The sequence below is a fragment of the Pygocentrus nattereri genome, chromosome 19 (assembly GCF_015220715.1).
Source record: "Pygocentrus nattereri isolate fPygNat1 chromosome 19, fPygNat1.pri, whole genome shotgun sequence".
NCBI classification, from domain to species: Eukaryota; Metazoa; Chordata; class Actinopteri; order Characiformes; family Serrasalmidae; genus Pygocentrus; species Pygocentrus nattereri.
In genome coordinates, this window is record NC_051229.1 from 11,891,920 (window position 1) to 11,911,043 (window position 19,124).

General features: G+C 39.8%; 1 protein-coding gene across 5 annotated transcripts in view; it reads left to right on the forward strand.

The window, feature by feature from the left end:
* zcchc2 (zinc finger, CCHC domain containing 2) overlaps positions 1-18,786 on the forward strand; it is a 41,523-nt gene extending 22,737 nt beyond the window's left edge. For 2 of the 5 annotated variants that reach the window (XM_017707405.2, XM_037547699.1), the window contains exons 5-15: positions 2,251-2,348; positions 5,960-6,054; positions 7,044-7,127; positions 7,554-7,620; positions 7,700-7,820; positions 8,459-8,550; positions 10,901-10,998; positions 11,304-11,399; positions 12,730-13,321; positions 14,593-15,167; positions 16,633-18,786. In XM_017707405.2, the coding sequence (XP_017562894.2) occupies positions 2,251-2,348; positions 5,960-6,054; positions 7,044-7,127; positions 7,554-7,620; positions 7,700-7,820; positions 8,459-8,550; positions 10,901-10,998; positions 11,304-11,399; positions 12,730-13,321; positions 14,593-15,167; positions 16,633-16,694 (1,980 nt within the window). In that variant the 3' untranslated portion in view covers positions 16,695-18,786. The remainder of the gene's footprint in view (positions 1-2,250; positions 2,349-5,959; positions 6,055-7,043; positions 7,128-7,553; positions 7,621-7,699; positions 7,821-8,458; positions 8,551-10,900; positions 10,999-11,303; positions 11,400-12,729; positions 13,322-14,592; positions 15,168-16,632) is intronic. The other 3 variants (XR_005131851.1, XR_005131852.1, XM_017707406.2) reach the window with 3 other exon arrangements.
* The last annotated feature ends 338 nt before the right edge of the window (positions 18,787-19,124 follow it).

Here is a 19,124-nt window from a genome sequence, read left to right on the forward strand (position 1 = left end):
GTCACCACCCATGTTGAAAAGTTTTCCCCCTCCTATATTTTAATGTGCCACAAACAGGAAGTTAATATCACCAACCATTCCCATTTTATTTGGGTGTATCCATATAAATGGCCCACCCTATATATATATATATATATATATATATATATATATATATATATATATATATAGGGTGAAGGTGAAGGTGTCAAGGAAAAATATGGACCCAAGAAATTCTTGTTACTTATTATTGTTTTTATGTTTATGTGAATTATGAATATGACTTTATTGTAATGTATATTGTGATAAACTCACTGCTGAGGTAAATTGTTTGAAAATTTGCTTAGATGCCTAAAACTTATTTTTATTAAGTAAGTTTAAGGCAATATTAAAACACATTTCACACAATATTAAGGGCTTCTTTGCCTTCAGTTTGCCTGTACTTGCCTTCAGCTTGTGCCAGTGACTGAATCACAACAATGATGTTATTCGAGATAAAGCAATGCCTCTTAGATTCTATTGCTTAAATCTTATGTAGACTTGCTAATGCGGTCTCTGACACTGTATGACAGTTATGTGGCATAGCTAAAAATAGCAGTAGCACCCAAGTTGAAACGGTGACATTATTTCAGATTACTCACACAATGCTAACAAGTGGGCATAAGCTTTCATTACATATCTTCATACTCTGTATGGCCAAATGTATTGGGACACATACACATTCCACCTACAAGACTTTTCAAATCGTATCGGCTCACGCAGCATCAGCAAATATTCAATATTATCCATACTTCAGAACCATTAGCCTACTGTGTTTGCACACAGAGGAATTAGACCTCCGCATTTAACCCATACCTGCAGTGGAGCACCCACATACATGCACGCTAGTGTGTGTGTGTTCACTAGTCTGCACGTATGTGGGTACAGGGGGCAGTGAGCACACTTGCCTGGAGCGATGAGCAACCTGGGGAGCAAATGGGGGTTAAGTGCCTTGCTCAAGGGCACTTCAATCACGTACTGTCAGCTGAGGGGATCGAACCAGCGACCTCCCAGTCACAACGCTGGTTCTCCAACCTCTTTGCAGATATAACACCTTCCAATCTCCTAGGAAGCTTTCTGCAAGATTTTCGAGTGTCTGTGGATATTTTTTCCCATTTATTCAGAAGAGCATTTGTAAGGTCAGATACTGATGTTGGACGAGAGGGCCCCAATCTCTGTTCTAGTTCATCCCAAAGGTGTTTGATGGGGTTGAGGTCAGGGCTCTGTGTGGGACAGTCAAGTTCTTCCACACCAAACTCACCCAACCATGCCTTTATGGGCCTTGCTTTGTGCACTGGGACACAGTCATGCTGGAACAGAAAAAAACCTTCCCCAAACTGTTACCACAAAGATGGAAGTGTATAATTGTCCAAAATGTCTTGGTTTGCTGAAGATTTCCCTTCACTGGAGCTAAGGGGCTTAGGCCAATCCCTGAAAAACAACCCCATAGCATTATCCTTCCTCCACCAAACCTTTTAGTTGGCACAATGCAATCAGGCAGGTAAAGTTCTCCTGGCATTCACAAAACCCAGACTCATCAGTCAGATTGCCAGATAGAGTAGCATGATTCATCACTCCATAGAATACATTTCCACTTCTGCAGAATCCAGCGGCGGCGTGCTTTACACCTCTCCATCTGACACTTGGCTTTGTGCTTGGTGATGCAGCTTGCATGCAGGTTCACGGACATGAAAACCCATTACATGAAGCTACTGGCACAAAGTTTTTGTGCTGATATTAATGCCAGTCGAGGTTTGGAACTCAGCAGTTACTAAGTCAGCAGAGTGTTGGCCTCTTTTATTCACTACGTGCCTCAGCATTCGGTGATTCTGTGATTCGCTGCTGTGGTTCCTAAACTTTTCTGCTTTTCAATAATACCACTCCTAGTTGGTTGTGGAATATATAGGAGAGAAGAGATTTCAACAATCGACTTGTTGCAACAGTGGCACCCTATTACAGTACTAGGTGCTAGGTGCTTGATTTTTTTTTTTTTTTTTTTTTAAATCTGTGGCAATGGAACTGAAAACACCTGGATTTTGTGATTAAGAGGTGTGTCCCAATACTTTTGTCCATATAATGTAACTCCAAAATGCAAAATTCAGATACCAAAACCTGCCCTGGCTAATTTTGACTAATTATATCTGGGGAAAGGGGAATTGTGTGAATGTGATTTTTGGTAGAACCATCACAGTAAATCTGTCTGTTTTGATCTGTTTCTCTCGGTTTCTGTAGCTGAATAAGGAGCAAAGCTCAACTGGCTTGGAGCAGGGCATTGTGGGTTTACTGAATCAGACTGAGGGTGAGCACAGGGACCTGGAGAGAATGCTCAGGTGAGTGGGTTCTGCGCTTCTGTCTTTTCTTCCTGTCTCTTTTTAATACTGTAACTTGGCTTTTAACATGACTTTGTATAACCCACTATATCCTATTCATAGCAGTTCCAAATAACAGCTTGCCTGATGTGTTGGAAGTGTTCATCGTCCTCTTATACTGATGCTTCCGGAATATATTTATGCTGTGCAGATTATCCTAATACAGATTAAGCAGCTTCTCCTGATCTCTTTCTCACTCACACAAAGTGGAAAAAAATGAGTGAAAATCTGGCAGAATGCAGCGTTTATTCATATTTCTGCGCTGACTGCTAGCAACAATCGCACAACTCTACAGTGCTGATATTGACTGGAAGACATTGTGTAGAATAAATGATTTCAGGTTTTTTTTTTTTTTTTAACCCCTCGGGAGCTTAAACGTAGGTTTGGAGAGTGATGATTCTTGTCCTTGCCATCTGGCCAAAGCAGTGGGTATTGTGTGCTTGAAGGTTTGGTATCAGTTTAGAGGGGAGCTTTTTACATGAAATGGAAAGTGTCCTTTCAGAGCTGAAAGGCAAGCTGCAATATTTAGGTCAGCAGGCCTGATGTCAGTACCGCGGGGGATTCTTCTTCCTGTGGTGCGTTTGAAATGTGACTGCTATTGCCTGGTCTGGCCAGAAACACAAACAGCGAAGAGAAGCCTGCAGGAATCCTCTCTGAGTGGCTCGTAGTGAGTGCAGGCAAAACTGAAGAAGCAGCTAAAGTATTGCCTCATATAGTTTTTTATTACAAGCACTGCAATCTCTGACCTCACAGTAATGCGATTCATTTACACTTCTTGATGAAACGCATTGCATTGTGAAATCGCAAACCCAGGTCACATTCTTTCATATTCACACGAAGGTTGTTGGACGTGAATCCTAATGTTGCAGTAACCTGCTGGTATGAACAGCTTGGATAAAAATGTAATTATGTATAATGTGTATAGAAAATAAATGGGTATGCGCCAAGATGGCTGAGTCGACATCACTGCACATCACTAAATAAGAGGTTTACAATTGTTGACCATGTCTGATTATGTAAAATTATTTAGTGATCCATCTTTCCCATCAACGCTGATAATCTGAACAAATTAACGCTTTGCAGTAAAGTGATGACTTTTTCTTTTGTACAACGTTACAGTTTAAATTCTTTCAGTTATATTACAGATAGTGACTTTTCAAGCAATCTGAAAAGTTGAAGCATCTAATCATTCTAATATGAAATCTATGGCTAAAAATCTCTGTGGTAAACAAGAGAAAACCCTAAACTTATCTAAACAAAAAAGGACGATTTTAATTCTTTTCATTTTTTTCATAAAGATATTATTTGTTTGATGCTGTTGTTTTTCTCTTGTAATTTTGAGTTGCTACCGATTTGTATTATTTGTTTCATTAATTTGTATCATTTGCATTATGCATATGTGTACCAATTGTTAATTACAAGAAAAATACTTTGGGTTTTAGACAGTAACTTAGAAGTAATGTAATAAATAGCGAGATTACATTTTCCCATCACAGTTTGAGAGAAGCGATTACTAATTTGTAATAAATACCTTTTTGGTCCCACTTTATATTGTGTTTCTAATAACTGTGTAGTTATTTGTGAATAACATGCAACAACATTGTAAGTACTGATGATTTAGTTGCTGTTACAGATGGCTTGCAGAACTACAGCCTATGTAATTACACGTGTATCAACTTCAGTTTTACCTCATGTAATTACACAAGTGTATCTTGATAGTTGTAATAGCCTATTCTCTCTCATGTAATTACACAAAGGTAATAACATAAATGTGATTATCCTGATCCTAAAACGTAACTTTTATAATATTACTTAAATGTGGTACATTGCCCTCAAATCAATGTGTACATTACAACTGCATTATTACACACTACCTACATAACAACTACGCAGCAACTGTCCACTTATTTTAAAGTGTAACTTTAACACTGCACTAAAGGAAAGTTCCTGTGTAGAACATACACTTGTTTAATTACATGAGGCAAAACAAGTTGATACACATCTGTACAAGCTTTAGTTCTGTAATCCATCTGTGCCATTGCCTGAATCATCAGTAGTTACGTTGTTGTTACATATGTTATTCATGTGTAACTACAGTTATTGGTGACAATATAAAGTGGGACCAGCTTTTTTTTGAGCAACTATCTTAACACTATTGGTTATTGATATTGGTACTTGCTGCAGTAAGGTGATATAGGTGCATTATAAAAAATGTGCATGCTTTATTGAATATTATTATAAGCCTGAATCACTACCTGCAGATTGATACATTTATGTAGAATGATGCTTATTAATACATGCTTTTTTGTTTGTATTTATGAATACAAAGTCAAAAGACATTATGTATAAATTTGAAGTTCTTACATGTTGCGGAAGTATATCAAATAACGGAAAAGAACAATGTACTTGTCTGCCCTCTTTGTATTAAGCATGATATTGCCTGATTTAATTTATTTGAGATAATTACAGTTAATTGAGCTGGCTGTGGTTATTTTGCACAGTCACTTTCCGTGTCAAGTCAAGAGGCTTTTATTGTCATTCCGTCTATGTCCAAGTACACAGTGGAGTGAAATTCCGTTCCTCCAGGAACAACACGGTGCAACAAGGAACACAAAGTACAAAGTGCAAACGTGCAGACCTAGTGTGCAAAACATAAAACTTTAAGCTAGACACAATATAATAAATGCGATAAATTAAACAGACATTAGACACAGTAAACAGACAGGACAGTGCAGCACCAACACAGCACACATTTCTGGACAATGAACTTTCTTGATATGGATGTGTTTTCATCAATTCAGCTGGGACAAAATAAAAGAAAGCTGGAGACACATTCACTGAGAAGTTATTTGTCTTGGAGAAAAAACAAAAGTTCTTAACCTGGTGCTGTAACATACGTTCACACGTTTACAACACGGTTAGGAGAGCGCTTCGGTTTGTTAGCTAGATAGCTGATGCTGACTTTTGCAGTGCAAGTAGCATTAGCTCAATTTTGCACAGTCTCAAGAAAAAACATGTAAGCTTTGGTTGCCTATACACATGATTCTAACTGTGGAAACCTGTGATTGTGCTTGTGGGCACTACAGTGCAGTATATTATTTCGTGTCACCGTGACCTTGTGTTGGCTACAAAGTAAAGACAGCTGGGAAGCTAAATAAATAATCTGATTTAGCTGCTTTAATTGCATAAAATGAACAAAAAAGACAAATCGTTAATCACAATTATTTATACTACAGTTAATCGTCAGCTAAAATTTCATGATGTCTGCAGTACCAGGATGTAGAATTGGTTTTAAAGCTGACACGATCATGAAGTTTTAGCTTATGATTAACGGTCATATAGATAATTGCAATTAATGATTTAATTGTCTTTTTTGTTTATCATATACAGCCCTAATGACAATATTGAATTCTGGTGAATATTGAATAATCTACTTCAGTCAGTCGCTCCCTCCCTCTGCTCTCTCACTCTCACTCTTTTTAGCTCTCATTTTCTTCTCTTCATTTACACTTGTTTCTGTTGTCTCACTTTCTCACCCTCACTGATTCTATCTTTGTCTGTGTCTTGTGCAGGGAGATGTTCTTGTCCGTGCCGAAGGAGTTTCTTCAGATGTGCCAGGTTTCTGGGTTTTTCCTGCCTGATGTGTCTTCCCTGCACTGCAGCCACTGTAAGTCCCCCTTACATTTGCTTCAGCAGCAGTAACAAGCACATCATTCTACCATAAAAATTCAGCCTCCTTCTGCCAAGACATTCAAGCAGAGCCTGTACTTTTCATCTGTGAATTACAGGGTGCCTAGCTTTGAAAATAGCAAAGGACGGAGTGATGCAGTTTTTTTTCTTGGGTTTGGGAAGAAAGAACCTATGTTATCTCTCTGTAAAACTGCCTTAGTATGTAGATGATATCCTAGCAATTTCAAAATTTGGTATTCCTGACATTGTGCAGGAGAAAGTAGTAAAGTCTGGAGACACCTCGATGAATTTCTGTTTTTATTATCCTAAGACATCATATAAAGACTCGCTGTTTCATTCCCTAGGCAAAAATGTTAAGTGATCTATATTATTGTGAAATGTTGAAAGTAATAAAGATGAAAATCTTTTATAGGAGTAGGGCGGTTCCAAACTTTTGAGTGGCACTATATAGTAGTACTTAAGTACTGATATAGTATTGTCTCAGCAGGTTTAGTCCAGGCAATCCAAAAAGCCAGTTCATTTTTATTCAGTACAATTACAATGGATCCTATTTATACTGAATTAAAATGCTGAACACAGTTGAGCTATTTATCTAAGGCCAGGCTTACTTCATACAATACCCTGTTGCCTTGATTCTGCTGTGTTGTAGTTGGCAGTCTTGTATACAGAACAGACGTACATCTAGAGGGGAAATATGTAACAACAGCGACATCAGTCTGCTATTGCACAAGGGATGACAGCCATGCACATTCCAACATACTGCTTTGCTCACAAGGCAAATTATGATATTAATTATATTTGAATATTGCCAACAGGGCCTAGCAGGGTATTATTAGGTTTGGCTGTTGCCTGTGGTGCAGTGAATCTATACAGTATGCAGATGTACTGCATGTGGTACAGTGTGACAGGTGTTCTGTGTGTGTCCTGAGGGAGGTGTAATATCTAATTGTGTGTTCCTGTCTGTAGGCAACAGCGCACCTGGAGCCAGAACGCAACAGCCCGCTCCTCGCTTCTCAGAAGACTGCTCAGAAACCTCTAGCCTGGAGGAGGGTAAGAGATGCACTCTCTCTCACGCACACATACACTCTTATTTTTATACTGTGTCAGGTTGTGCAGTTTCTTTGTACAGAAAAAAATATGTTTAAGTGAAATGGCCCATATATGTATTATATATGTATTAAGTATCTGTATATAAATATTTGTCATAAATGTATTTAAGATAGTAATAATGCCAATTGCTGCTAACACTGACTAATTTATTTGCCTGGAAAATGTATGCAAACAAACACCCCCACATGCATTCTGTGCTCACATCTGCTATATTGAAATCTCATATGGGCTAACAGACGCTTGCCTTTGCTAAAAGCTCAGATTTTTCTTTGCCATTTGGGAAAGAGCGTCCCAGTCAGATGATGACAGCAGTTTAGCTGGCTGTTGCTGATTGATTTTTGTACTGAAACTTTTTCTTGTGTCCAGACGTTGATGCCTATGGAGTCTCCTGCTCGAAGAATCTTACACACAGTGTCAGAAACACAGGACACAGGTGAGTTTCATACACACTGAGATGTACTATAGAGTCTCACACTCTCACTCATTCTCTCACTCACTCTCTCTCTCTGTAGTAAGCAGCAGCCAGAGGCCAGCCAGTGGGAGTGCAGCAGAAGGAGTGTCCACAGTGAGATGAATGGAGAGGTGAAAGGGAGGAGGCGAAGCTCCCAGCAGTGTGGGGCAGAGCCTCAGCAGGTAAGAGTCTTCAGGGCTTCTTTTTATCTCCAGAAGAACATCATCTTTCAGCAATTCTGAGTCTTCCGGTGTGACTCGCTTGAGTCTCTGCAAGATAGATATCTTCACATGTGCTATGTCTTTTTGACAGGCCATGCCTGTGAGCATTATTGCGTTTGAAAGTTGGATTGCTGGTTATGTAGGACGTCTTGACTTGCCTATTGCTTGACTGTACCGACAGAACAAATCACTGTTGGCTTGGTCATAAATAGCGAAGGGAAATCCTTTACCCATTGTGAAATATTAAATGCTGAGGGTGACTCATTGTCCCCTAAATATGATTTCTTTCAGCTTCAATTAGTAGTACATTGGTAATGTTTGTTTCTCTTGCTAAGTAAGCAAGACTCACTGACAGCAATGTAAATGTTTGCATGCATGCAAGTGAATAAATGAATACTTACCTTTGCACTGAATATTTTATGTTTACATTCATGAAATCTCATTTAATCGCAAATTTGTTTAAGCCTGTCATACTGTACAGTCTTGGTCCTCCCTTTTTGCACAGTACACGCACTTCTGTCTCTGCTGTACTTATGTGAACCTGAGTATTTGGGGAGTGTTCATTTTTTGCATTGTCTCTGCTTTGCTTTATACTGCAGGAGTGTGAGAGCCCAGCCATTTGTGTGTCCACTCAGAACTGCTCGGAGGAGAGGAATGCAATGAAGAACAAAGGGAGGCCGCCAGGCAAAAGGTACCGTCATACACATATACACTCAGTCCATGCTTTATCTCAGCCTCTTACATTTTGGCTATGTTGCATTTTCTTTTTGATCAAGTTAAAAGTGTTGACCTTTTTTTCCCTCTCAGTTTCAAAGAAACTGTTTTGCTTGTTGAGAGGTGGAGAGTGAAATGTAGCGCAGCAGAAAACTGCATTCCCCACAGAACAGCATCTTCCCCTTTCAGCCCCATTTTCAGCCTCTTGAGAGCTAAACTTATTGGAGTTTGTGTGTGAACTGGGCCATATATAGCTACAGAGAGCTTTTTCCCTACTCTCCTGAAGAGATGATGGTGGGTTTAATATGCTGTTCTCTGGAGAGATGAAACACATTTTAAAGCAGTACTAAATGGTACATTTTTGTTACAAATCACTAGGGATGCAACAGGAATTTTTTTTTCTTTGATACTGATTCCTTTTACCTGTACTCAGGGAATCATACAGAGTAATGGTCTCATAACAGTTAGCAGTGCTCTTGTTTTTGCTCAATTTAACATCTATAGCTCAACATATGGGATTACTCATGTGTGATGCTTGTGTAAGGTGACATTTTAGTCATAAAAGAAAGCAATATATAAGAAAAGCACTATTTATGGGATTGTTACAGAGTTAGATAGTTTCCCTCCTCAACTACCTGTCTGTACTCTTCTGGGAAGACTTACTTGATGTTGAATCATTGCTGTGAGGCAGGAAAATATATTGACACTTTCTTAAACATAGGTGACTTAAATGTTTTGCCAGTCGCTTGCCTTAATATTGCTTGTAATGCTCCATCACAGTGAGATCCTCCATTCACAGCAGTCGATCAGTTGTCATGTCATTGCTCTTTTCAGTAGAGAGAAAAATGAAGGATTTCAATGCCATTTTCGCACTGCAAGGCAGGACATGTTTGGCTGACCGCTGTGTTGTTGGATAGCAGCAGGTGGCCATTGAGTGTGAGGCTGGCTCATTTTGTAGTGTTAGTGTGCCATAACACCCCCACACTATGTAGAGTCTGTAAGCACAGCAGAAAAGGGCCCATCTCAACATAAATCTGGAGGTTAATCTGCTTAGAGCTACTGTAAAGGATTTGGTTCACTGAAAGTGGGGATCAAGTGCCGAAAATGATTAAATTTATTTGTAGTTTTTTGTATAGTCAATATCACTCATTATATATTATGTACATTTAAGAAATTGTATTATTTTAAATATGTTATATATTGTAAAAATATTATTTATTATCATATATAGTTTTTGCATTGTAACATTTGGAAGCAAATAATGGTGACTTTATTCTGTGTCACTTCTTCTGTAAAACCTACTCAGAATCACCACCTAATTTCAACTGAATAAAACTCAAACAACTTGCATTCACTTTTAAAATCAAATGAAAACTTAGTATTAACATTCCAGTCTGCCCTCAGAGAATAATCTGAATTTTGTGAACATCAATAAACAATAAATAATACCAGTTAAGCTGTCATGGGAAGATTAATTAGATCCTCAACTGACTGTGAACAGATTTTATGTGAATGTGTGGAGAATAGACTTTTTTCTGTTTGAAGGTTTTGTTGATATTCTAGAACTATGAATATAAACAAGCTAAACTACAAACTAAAAAAAGGTTCTGTTTCCAGTTACGTCAGATGGAAAAATTGCACTCAGAGTGACCCCAATGCTGAGACAAGCCCAAGACCGAGATAGAGTTCATTTATGATCTCAAGACTTGAGTACTACAGCACTAGTACTGGTGCTGATAAATGAATTATTATAATTAGTTACATTTGTATAACCTCTTTCTCAAACCCAAGACTGCTTTACTATTAAAACAAATCAATAGCAATCAAAACACACAAACATCTCTGGCAGCTCAGACAAAGTGGCCCAGGCAGGCTCCTTTGCTGTGCTGTTAAGTCCATCATTGAGGCACCCACTTAAACTTCAGACTCTATTACTGTGGCTGGTTCTGGGTTGGCAGAGGTAACAAACACACAGACCATACACAATACAACACAAACAAATAAACAAACAAAGCCTGATGTGAAGTGGCAGCCAAAAAGCCTAGACGAGTTATGTATTGTGTCGAGTAGTACTAAGCAACTGAATCACAATCACAGGCTGTCTTTATAACCACTGAAATCAGTCTCTTCAACTCTTTTTGGTAGGTTATAAGCGAGCTGTTAGGTTGTTTCAGAGAATTGTTGATTGAAAAAAGAAACAAGCACAAACCTGTAGCGAACAGTCATATTTTGGAGTGTTTAAAGCAGAGAGCTTTAGGTGTTACTAGTTAGGTCCAACTGTTTTATCTACAGTGTGGCTTTAAGCACTGAAGGTATGTGTTTTGCAGGGACAGAGGCAGGAGAGGCACTGCTGTGAAAAGCTCTGTAGCCAATGGAATTCAGCGAGCACCTGCAGTACAGATGATGACCCAGGCCATGTTTAAGGGTAAGAGTGTGGGTGGCTTTGTGTAAGTCAGATTATTGATGGCATATAGATTGTATTGTAAATTAACTAAGAATATATGTAGAGCTGTAATGCTGTCGAGTGAGGATGAATTGGATATATGTGTGCTAATGTAGTTTTGCATCTGCCATTACTGGATGAGGAGCTGTGTTTGTTTTGTAAGGAACTGGTGCAGTGTGAGTGCAACTGCTTGGGTATGTATTATCTAAGCCTGTGTGTGTGTGTGTGTGTGTGTGTGTGTGTGTGTGTGTGTGTGTATCTGTGCACATTATTGTGATTCACTAAAGCTACAGGCAGGGACACTTATGGAGAAACATCATCAGAAAGCTCCAACTCTGTGCCATCTAGCCCCGTTCATCACCAGCGCAGCCTGGAGACCCAAGGTTGGCTCTTTGACATCACATCAATTATAATACTGTGTTAACTCTATGCTGTCTGTCCTAAACTACCAACACTGATGAGCTGTGAAGCTAATAAATATACATTTGGACACTGACATTAAAGGAATGGTTTGGTGAAAAATCTAATTTACACAAGACGTTTGGTGTCTAAATGTTGCTTCTTTGGTATTGTGCTGGAGCTCTCAGGCTACGTCTACGTTGCTAACAAGCACTAGAAGTCAATTTTCATCCAAATCTTTTCCATAAATATGTTCCCAAAACTTCTCTCAACCTGCTCAAACCACATTCAGTTCTTAGGTTCACACAGACTCACTTTTGTGGTTTAGAACATGATATGACTTACTGTGAACCATAAAAATTATCAATACTTTACCATGTAGGTGTTTGCTGTCAACAACCATTTAAGACAACAGGTGTTGTGCTGAATTGCACCTCGCCTACAGATTCCAGCTCTCTTTCTCATGCACGCAAATCACAACAGCTTCTGTTGTGTCTATTTATAAACATATCTTCAGTTAAAAAAAAAACAAGATGAACAGGAATTAAAATAAGGATACAACAGAAGTTGAGTGTAATCTGTAGTGTCCGTATGCTAGCGTCTGTGCATGTGGTGGATGGGGACGGGGTCTTAATTTGGCACGACACCTGATTTCTGAAACATCTCATGTTGTTCAGCCACATGGTGAAATTTTTCTTCATTTTTATAGCTCACAGTAAATCATACGATATCCTAAACCACAGCAGTAAGTCTGTAGGATGTCAGTGAAGAGCTGGATGCAGTTCGAGCAGGTTGAGAGAGGTTTTGGGGATATATATTTATGGAAAAGATTTAGGTGTTTTCCTTTGACTTCTAGTGTTTGTTAGTAATGTTAGACTCATAACTTAAGCACTAAATTAAAGTAGCATTTGGTTTTGGATACCAGTTGGCAACATACACACCGCACGCCTAAATCAAAACACACTTGTCTTAAGCCGTGTCAAGGTGTTTCTTGATCTCAAATATACTTGCATGTTTGGTTTCTGAAACCTTATGATACACTGTTATCTGTAAAGATGGACAGATTAGTGTGACACAGCTAAAAACAACAAAAGCAGCCGTTTTCTTGTCCTTTTTTAAATCGATAACCAGAAAACCAAGTTTGTTTCAGATTACTTAACTTGGCTAACAAGACTAAATGCTTGTGTGTGGTGATTTAGCCATGCAGCCTACATGGTGCTAATTGGTGGGGTACTTTATCTAATGCAACAACTGCAGAACAGCACACATAACTGAAGCATCTTCAGCTCTTATATGCATCTCCTCTCTTTGCAGACATAGAGAGTCAGTCAGATAACTCTGCCCAGGGTCTGGCAGACAAATCTCACATCCCTAAGGCTGCCGGACGGAAAGCAGTTGCCATGGTGAACCCACTAGTGGCAGAGCTGGACCGGTCGTGCCCGGATGTCCCACGCTCTTCGGCTGTGGTGGAGCTGGCCTTGAGCTCCTGCCTCCCCTATGCCCTGCAGTACAGCCCTGCACACAGAGATGTAGGCAAACCTGGAGAGAGCAAACTAACAATCACCATTCCCCTGACCAAGCAGGATCGTAGGTACACCCGGCAAGCCTCTGGAGGTGCAGCGGAGACCCCTGCCACCCCCCAGCCACAGCAGCTCCCCATGGGTGCCATCAGTGTGCTCTCACCCACCCAGTGCCCTTTGCAGCCAGCCTGCCCAGAAGCAGCCCAACCCCAGTCTCAGGTTCCATCTACCATCACTTCTCCTGTAGGGAAAGCCAGGGTCATTGGCCAGCCCCTGCCCCACCATGCCTCATCTAACCAAGTGACTGGTCCTGGACCACTACCACCTGCCTCGCTCACCCACAGCACGGCTCAGAGCGAGACACCTTCGTCTTACATTAACAGTGTGTACGTGTAAATATACATAGTTATGTGTATTTATCATGCATCCAGCAAGGCAGGAACTATTGTTTGATTAATTGACTAGCCAAACCATTATGCTAGCAACACAACACTGAAATCATTCAAATGCCCTTTGATGAAGTCCACACATGTGGTTTGTGGTTTTGCTCAAGTGCACACGAACGTATTTCCAATATGTAAATACTCTGATATTGTGAGTGTGGATTATGTGTCTTCTGTGGGACTGTCAGTTACAGACTTCCTTGTGATTTTAATCAAGATAAGGAGTTACTTGAAAATAGAAACATAAATTATGAGTGTATTCTGGAGCATTCATATGCTTGCATGGCGTGTATGCATGCATGCACAATATTTCCAAAAAGCATGTTAGAACGTCACTAACATGGTGGAATATGTACTTTGCCCAAGACTGCTTCTCTGCGGGATTTGTGAAATGGCGGGTCTAGTATCTATGTTTTTTAGGAGAATGCTTTTAGAATACTTATCCACTAAATTAAAAAAAACACACTCCAAAGAAACACCATTAATACCTTTTCATTAAATATTTTAAAATCCAGATCTGTTATACTCTATATGTACTCTAAGGAGTAACTAAAAGAATAGCTTCTTTGAAGCTCTGAAGTTCCTGCTAAAGCCTGAGTAGACTGACAAATCAATGTGATGAGCCAATTATTAATTTCAGCCTCACTGAACTCTCAAGATGACTAAACAGTCTCCTCAGTAGTGAACAGGTTCATGAGTGACAGGGTTTGCTTTGGTGTTGTACTGGGCCCATGCATACATGCCATTAACTGAAAATCACATAGCTACCCACTGTACTGCAAACTTGGCAAGATTTTGCCAGGGGGATATGGTGATTTTGCTAGGTTAGTTCATGAGATGGCAGTGGTATTGGGGGAGCAACAGTGAATTGAAGCAGGTGATGAGAGCCAAAATAATGTTGAGAATTTTCTAGATGGAAGAATGACTCAGTCTGTATCCTATTATTGCTGTACTATATTACTCTGACCTGCATTAGCCAGATGCAGTAGTCTTTTTGTGCTTCCTATTTTGGAGTACATAGATGAAAAACCCCATGTCCAAAATGAAAGACACCGGTTCTTTACTGCTGTTTGGTAGAGTTCAGACAAGTCATGGTTTCTCAATATGTGGTGTTGGAGAGCAGCTCAAACTAATTTGCTAAAAATTCACATTTGATTTTTTTTATCTGTCTATCTGTTTATTTATATCTATATGTCTGTCTGTTCATCTTCTAGCAGCGTCTGCACTGGTCCCGGCACTCCCATCCCAGCTCAGACCCACTCACACACGCAGCCGCAGACACAACCCAACGTCCAGCAGCAGCAGACGGGCTGCAATGCCTGTGGTTGTCGTGGCAGCTGTGGAGGCAGCGGAGCCCACCAGTCAGCCAATCAGTCACCCAACTTCTTCCTGCAACACCATGCAGCCCGACAGGTTTTCGGCCCCCCTCCTCCATTTTTCCACCTTGCTCCATCGTTGTGCAGCACCGCTGCCTTCCCCAGCCAGGCCCACCAGAGCAACGGGACACCTCCCCTGCCCTTCTACGCCCACGCTTCGCCCACTGCAGCTTTTGCAAGCTCTGCCCTCCTCCACGCCCACTCAGACCACCTACTGGCCGCCCAGCCAGGATACGCCCTGCAGCAGGTGGGGGCATTTGGCCGCATCTATCCACCCCTCTTCCCCCCGGTGGGTGTGGTGCCTGGAGGGGCGGGGCTGAAGAAGGGTGGGACAGTGTCCTGCTATAACTGCGGCATGAGTGGCCACTACGCACAGGACTGCAAGCAGCCGTCCATGGACGCTGGGCAGCCAGGTAACGGCAGGGTCAGGCGGTGATTTAGTCAGTGTTTTAGCCAAGGGTGCGTTGGAGCAGCACAGGTCCTGCAATATACAAATCATATCCATGCAGTGTTTGTGTGGGAACAAGTTGGGCTGTAAATCCCTGAAGGCCCATCGTTTTGATAAAATTACAGTCTATTAGGAAATGATTTAGGGCGAGTTTGGGCTGCAGTTAAGGATTATTACTTTAACTGATTATGGTCAACAGTTAGTTGATTACTCAACAGTTTATTACTAATCAAACTGTGCCTTCTTTGTTTTATCTTCCCACTCTGCCCATCACATTGCTGCTATCGTTCAGTTTCAGTTATGCAGGCACATTCTTTCATTGTGCCTCAGAACAATGTAGTGTTTTGCAGTCTATTGAAATATGACCATTTGTGTCATATGAACATTTGAGTAAATTAATGGAGCAAAATTTTCCATAATTGATGTCGGTGACTAAATTTTGGCCAAAACATTTGAGCATAGTGGGGGTGAGAAATATGGTGAAAATAGAACAGAAGATCACAATATTTAAAGACCTATTATCACCCAGTGTTCTATTTTTCTAAGTTTAGGTAATTGTAAGAGACAAAGAGGCACCAGTAGTGCCATATTTTGTCAAATACAATCAAAAACTGAATAGTCATTATTGTTTTTTTGTTTTTTTTAGTGCTTAACTGTCAGCACTGCTCTAAATCCAGTTAAACAGGAGTAATTACGCTGTATTTGTAATAAAACATTCAGTTGGTTAATGTTCTTCATAGGAGTGGTTTAAAAAAAAAAGAAGTTCATGTTTTCCACCTACCTGAGATGTAGTTGATCATTTTTGATGTTCAGTTGTAGCTCTGTCAGATGCTAAAAACACTGAAAGTCAATAGTCCCCCAACTCTTTACTGTAAATAGATCCCCAGTCTTTTCTCTCAACTTGCTCAAACTGGCGATGTCCACAGTATGCTCAGAAACAGCATATTGTGATGTCACGTTTGGGAGAGGGTTCATGACTGAAGCTCCTCATTTCAGTCCAGCATCCTTTTTTTTTTTAATCACAGCCCACCAGCACCACATCTCCTTCCTGTTCCTCAGTCGTCTGAGCCCTGTGTTGATAAAAGGGGTGGTCCAGCCTTCTAGCTTAAAGTAAAAGTTGCCCCAGTTGCCCAAACCTTTTCTACAGTCATACAGTCTCTATTAAAACTACCACCATATGTTGAAGGTGTGGTCAGAACAAGCGAAATATTGTCATATTGCCCACCACTAGTGTGTACATTACAGAATATTATTATAATATTCAATAATAATATTATAATATACAAAATATGCTTTTTTCACTCTGCCAAGGAGCATTCAGATATCAGCAAGGCACTCTGATGTTCCTCTGAGCCGTTACACTGACTACCCCTCCGTATGTGTGTCTGTGTTTGTGCTTGTGCATGTTTTTGTGTGTGTGTGTGTTTCAGGTGGCTTCCGGCTTAAGTACGTTGCCCCACACTCCTCAGAAGCACTAGACAAAGCTGATTGACAGCAGAGGACCATGGAAGCACTCTGTTTCACTTTCCAGCTGTTCCCTGTAGTAAAGAGGCCAGAAACCCCTTGTTAAAAGCGATGTGATGTTTGTGTTATCTGTATTAGCCATCTTTATAAGATTCTTGAGTTAGAGATTGTGGAGAACCTGCCCTAAACTAAGGCAGATTTATTTCTTTCTTTGTTTTACCCTCAAAAGCTTTTCAGTGTAGTTTCAGTCATTCATGAAGGCATAAGCAAAAGAACACTTGGGCTTCTGTGTGAAGAATTATTTCATTTTAATGGGACTGAATAGGTTGGATGCCAAGAGCAATTTGTTGTATGCTTCCATCTTATTTATCCATATACGATTATATTTCAACTGAAATTCTCACATTTCAGCCAAGAATAGGAGGGAGGAGTTATTGTGAATCTTAACTTGAGTACTTAGTAGCCTCTACATTTTGAAATGGACACATTTTATAGAGGCCCAAGGAAGAGTTTCAGAAATTTTTATACTTGCTATGAGCAGCTAATGAGAGCTAAAAAAAAATATGTATTTACTGTTTATTTGAGATTTTTTTTTTTTTTTTTGGAGACCATTTTCTTTTCTGATAGTTACAGAACACTTTTTTTTGGTAAGAAATGCATACACACTATCTTTTTTTTTCTTTTTCAATGTGTTTTGAATGTAAACTGTATTACTACACTAGTCAGATATACTGTGAACTGGTCTGAGTTGAACATTATACTTTGGTCATTTGGTCATTCTGTTTATATGCTGCTGATTTGCTCTTGCTTTCTTTCATTCAGACATGATGCACTACTAGTATTGTTCTCAGAAGAAGCCTGTATGTGTGAAATTATATATATATATATATATATATATATATATATATATATATATATATATATATATATATATATAATGTGTGGGTGTGTATGCCAGGTGTCTAAGTGCACTGATGTATAGCAGACTTTGCCAGCGGCTCACTGCCTCCAGTTCTGTGGAACCTACGCCGCCTTTGGCCACCAGGGGGTGCCGCTGCATGCTGTTTGTGCATGAGTTCAAGCTGAATTTCACCAACAGCAGCATGGAGGGTAAAAAAAAAAAACAAAAAAACATGCAGCACAAAAATAAGCAAGCGCACATCACATCTGAGCAGACAACGCTGTGCTTATGGAGTATTTCAATTTCAAACAAGGTCATTGGTCTGTAGAGCCTTTCTCAAGCCTTATGAACAGAGACGTCACAAAGACTCTATTGAGGACATTGGACGCTGGGAGTGAGGAACAGAGATCAGGTCTCTCAGTAGAGAGAAAACCCCTTTTGTTTTATTTGTTACTTTTTGTGGAAATAAGGGCAAACTCTAGATGTTGAAAATGACCCTGCTTGTTTATTGAAAACGTTTTCTAATTCCAGACGATGTGGCAATTGTTTGTGTCTATGGCCACACAGCTTGGAACATTTTGACTATTCTTTCAAAACAGTCTTCGATTGTGTAAGAGCGACTATACAGTGTCTAGGTTATTGTTTCTAAAAGATTTCTGAAAATTGCCAAAGGAGCAGCGAGAAACCCCTTTTGTATGGAGAAATTTGGCATGTTTTGTACTGATTCTGATTTAAAAAAAAGTTTAATTTTTTATTTTGATGTTCAGTAGAAACAAGACTAAGAAATGGAGGCCTTTAACTTGTTACAGCACATTCAGAATTTACTATATGGCAAATGCTTGGCCTGTTTGAGTTTTTATGCCAGGCATTGCCATAGATAATCCTTTAATTTCTTCTGCATGTGCTGAATTGTTGAGTCATTCTGGCCCTATTGCTGTACGGCTTGTCCAAAGCTGTTTGGAGTCTATAGGCTGAACCCAGAAACCTGCCACTTGTATTAGTTGAATTTTTAGAATCGTGAAGGTTTAAGATGCTGTACTGTATAAAAGAGTCTTTTTTTATTTAGGCCTCAGAGTTTGTTTACAGTATTTCATATGTAAATGTTGATTGATATGTACTGGAGAGGTGACAGTTTATCTCTGATCATATTTGCATTTTAAGCAAATTGAGCATTTTCTCTGTCAAGTTATTAGCAATAAATGTTCAAAAAAAAACCAAACCCTCATTGGCGCTGCTGTGTGATACTTTCTGGCCTGTAGGTGGCGGTGTAAAAGAGGCTAACGTGAGTTGAACTGTAACTGACCCACAAACACAGGCGTGCACTGTACTCAGCATCCATTTTATTGCAAACACTGTCTGTACTTCCACTCACTGGTTACATTATGGACTACATCTACCTTATAGCTTCACCATGTGGAGCTGGTACAGCCTAAGATTGACCAATACAAATCAACAGAGGGGCTACAATCCCAGCTGCACCAGCAAACAAGGGCTTTCCAATTATATAGCTAGAAAGGGTAAAGTAGATGAGCATCAGACCAGCATTTGTGTAATATC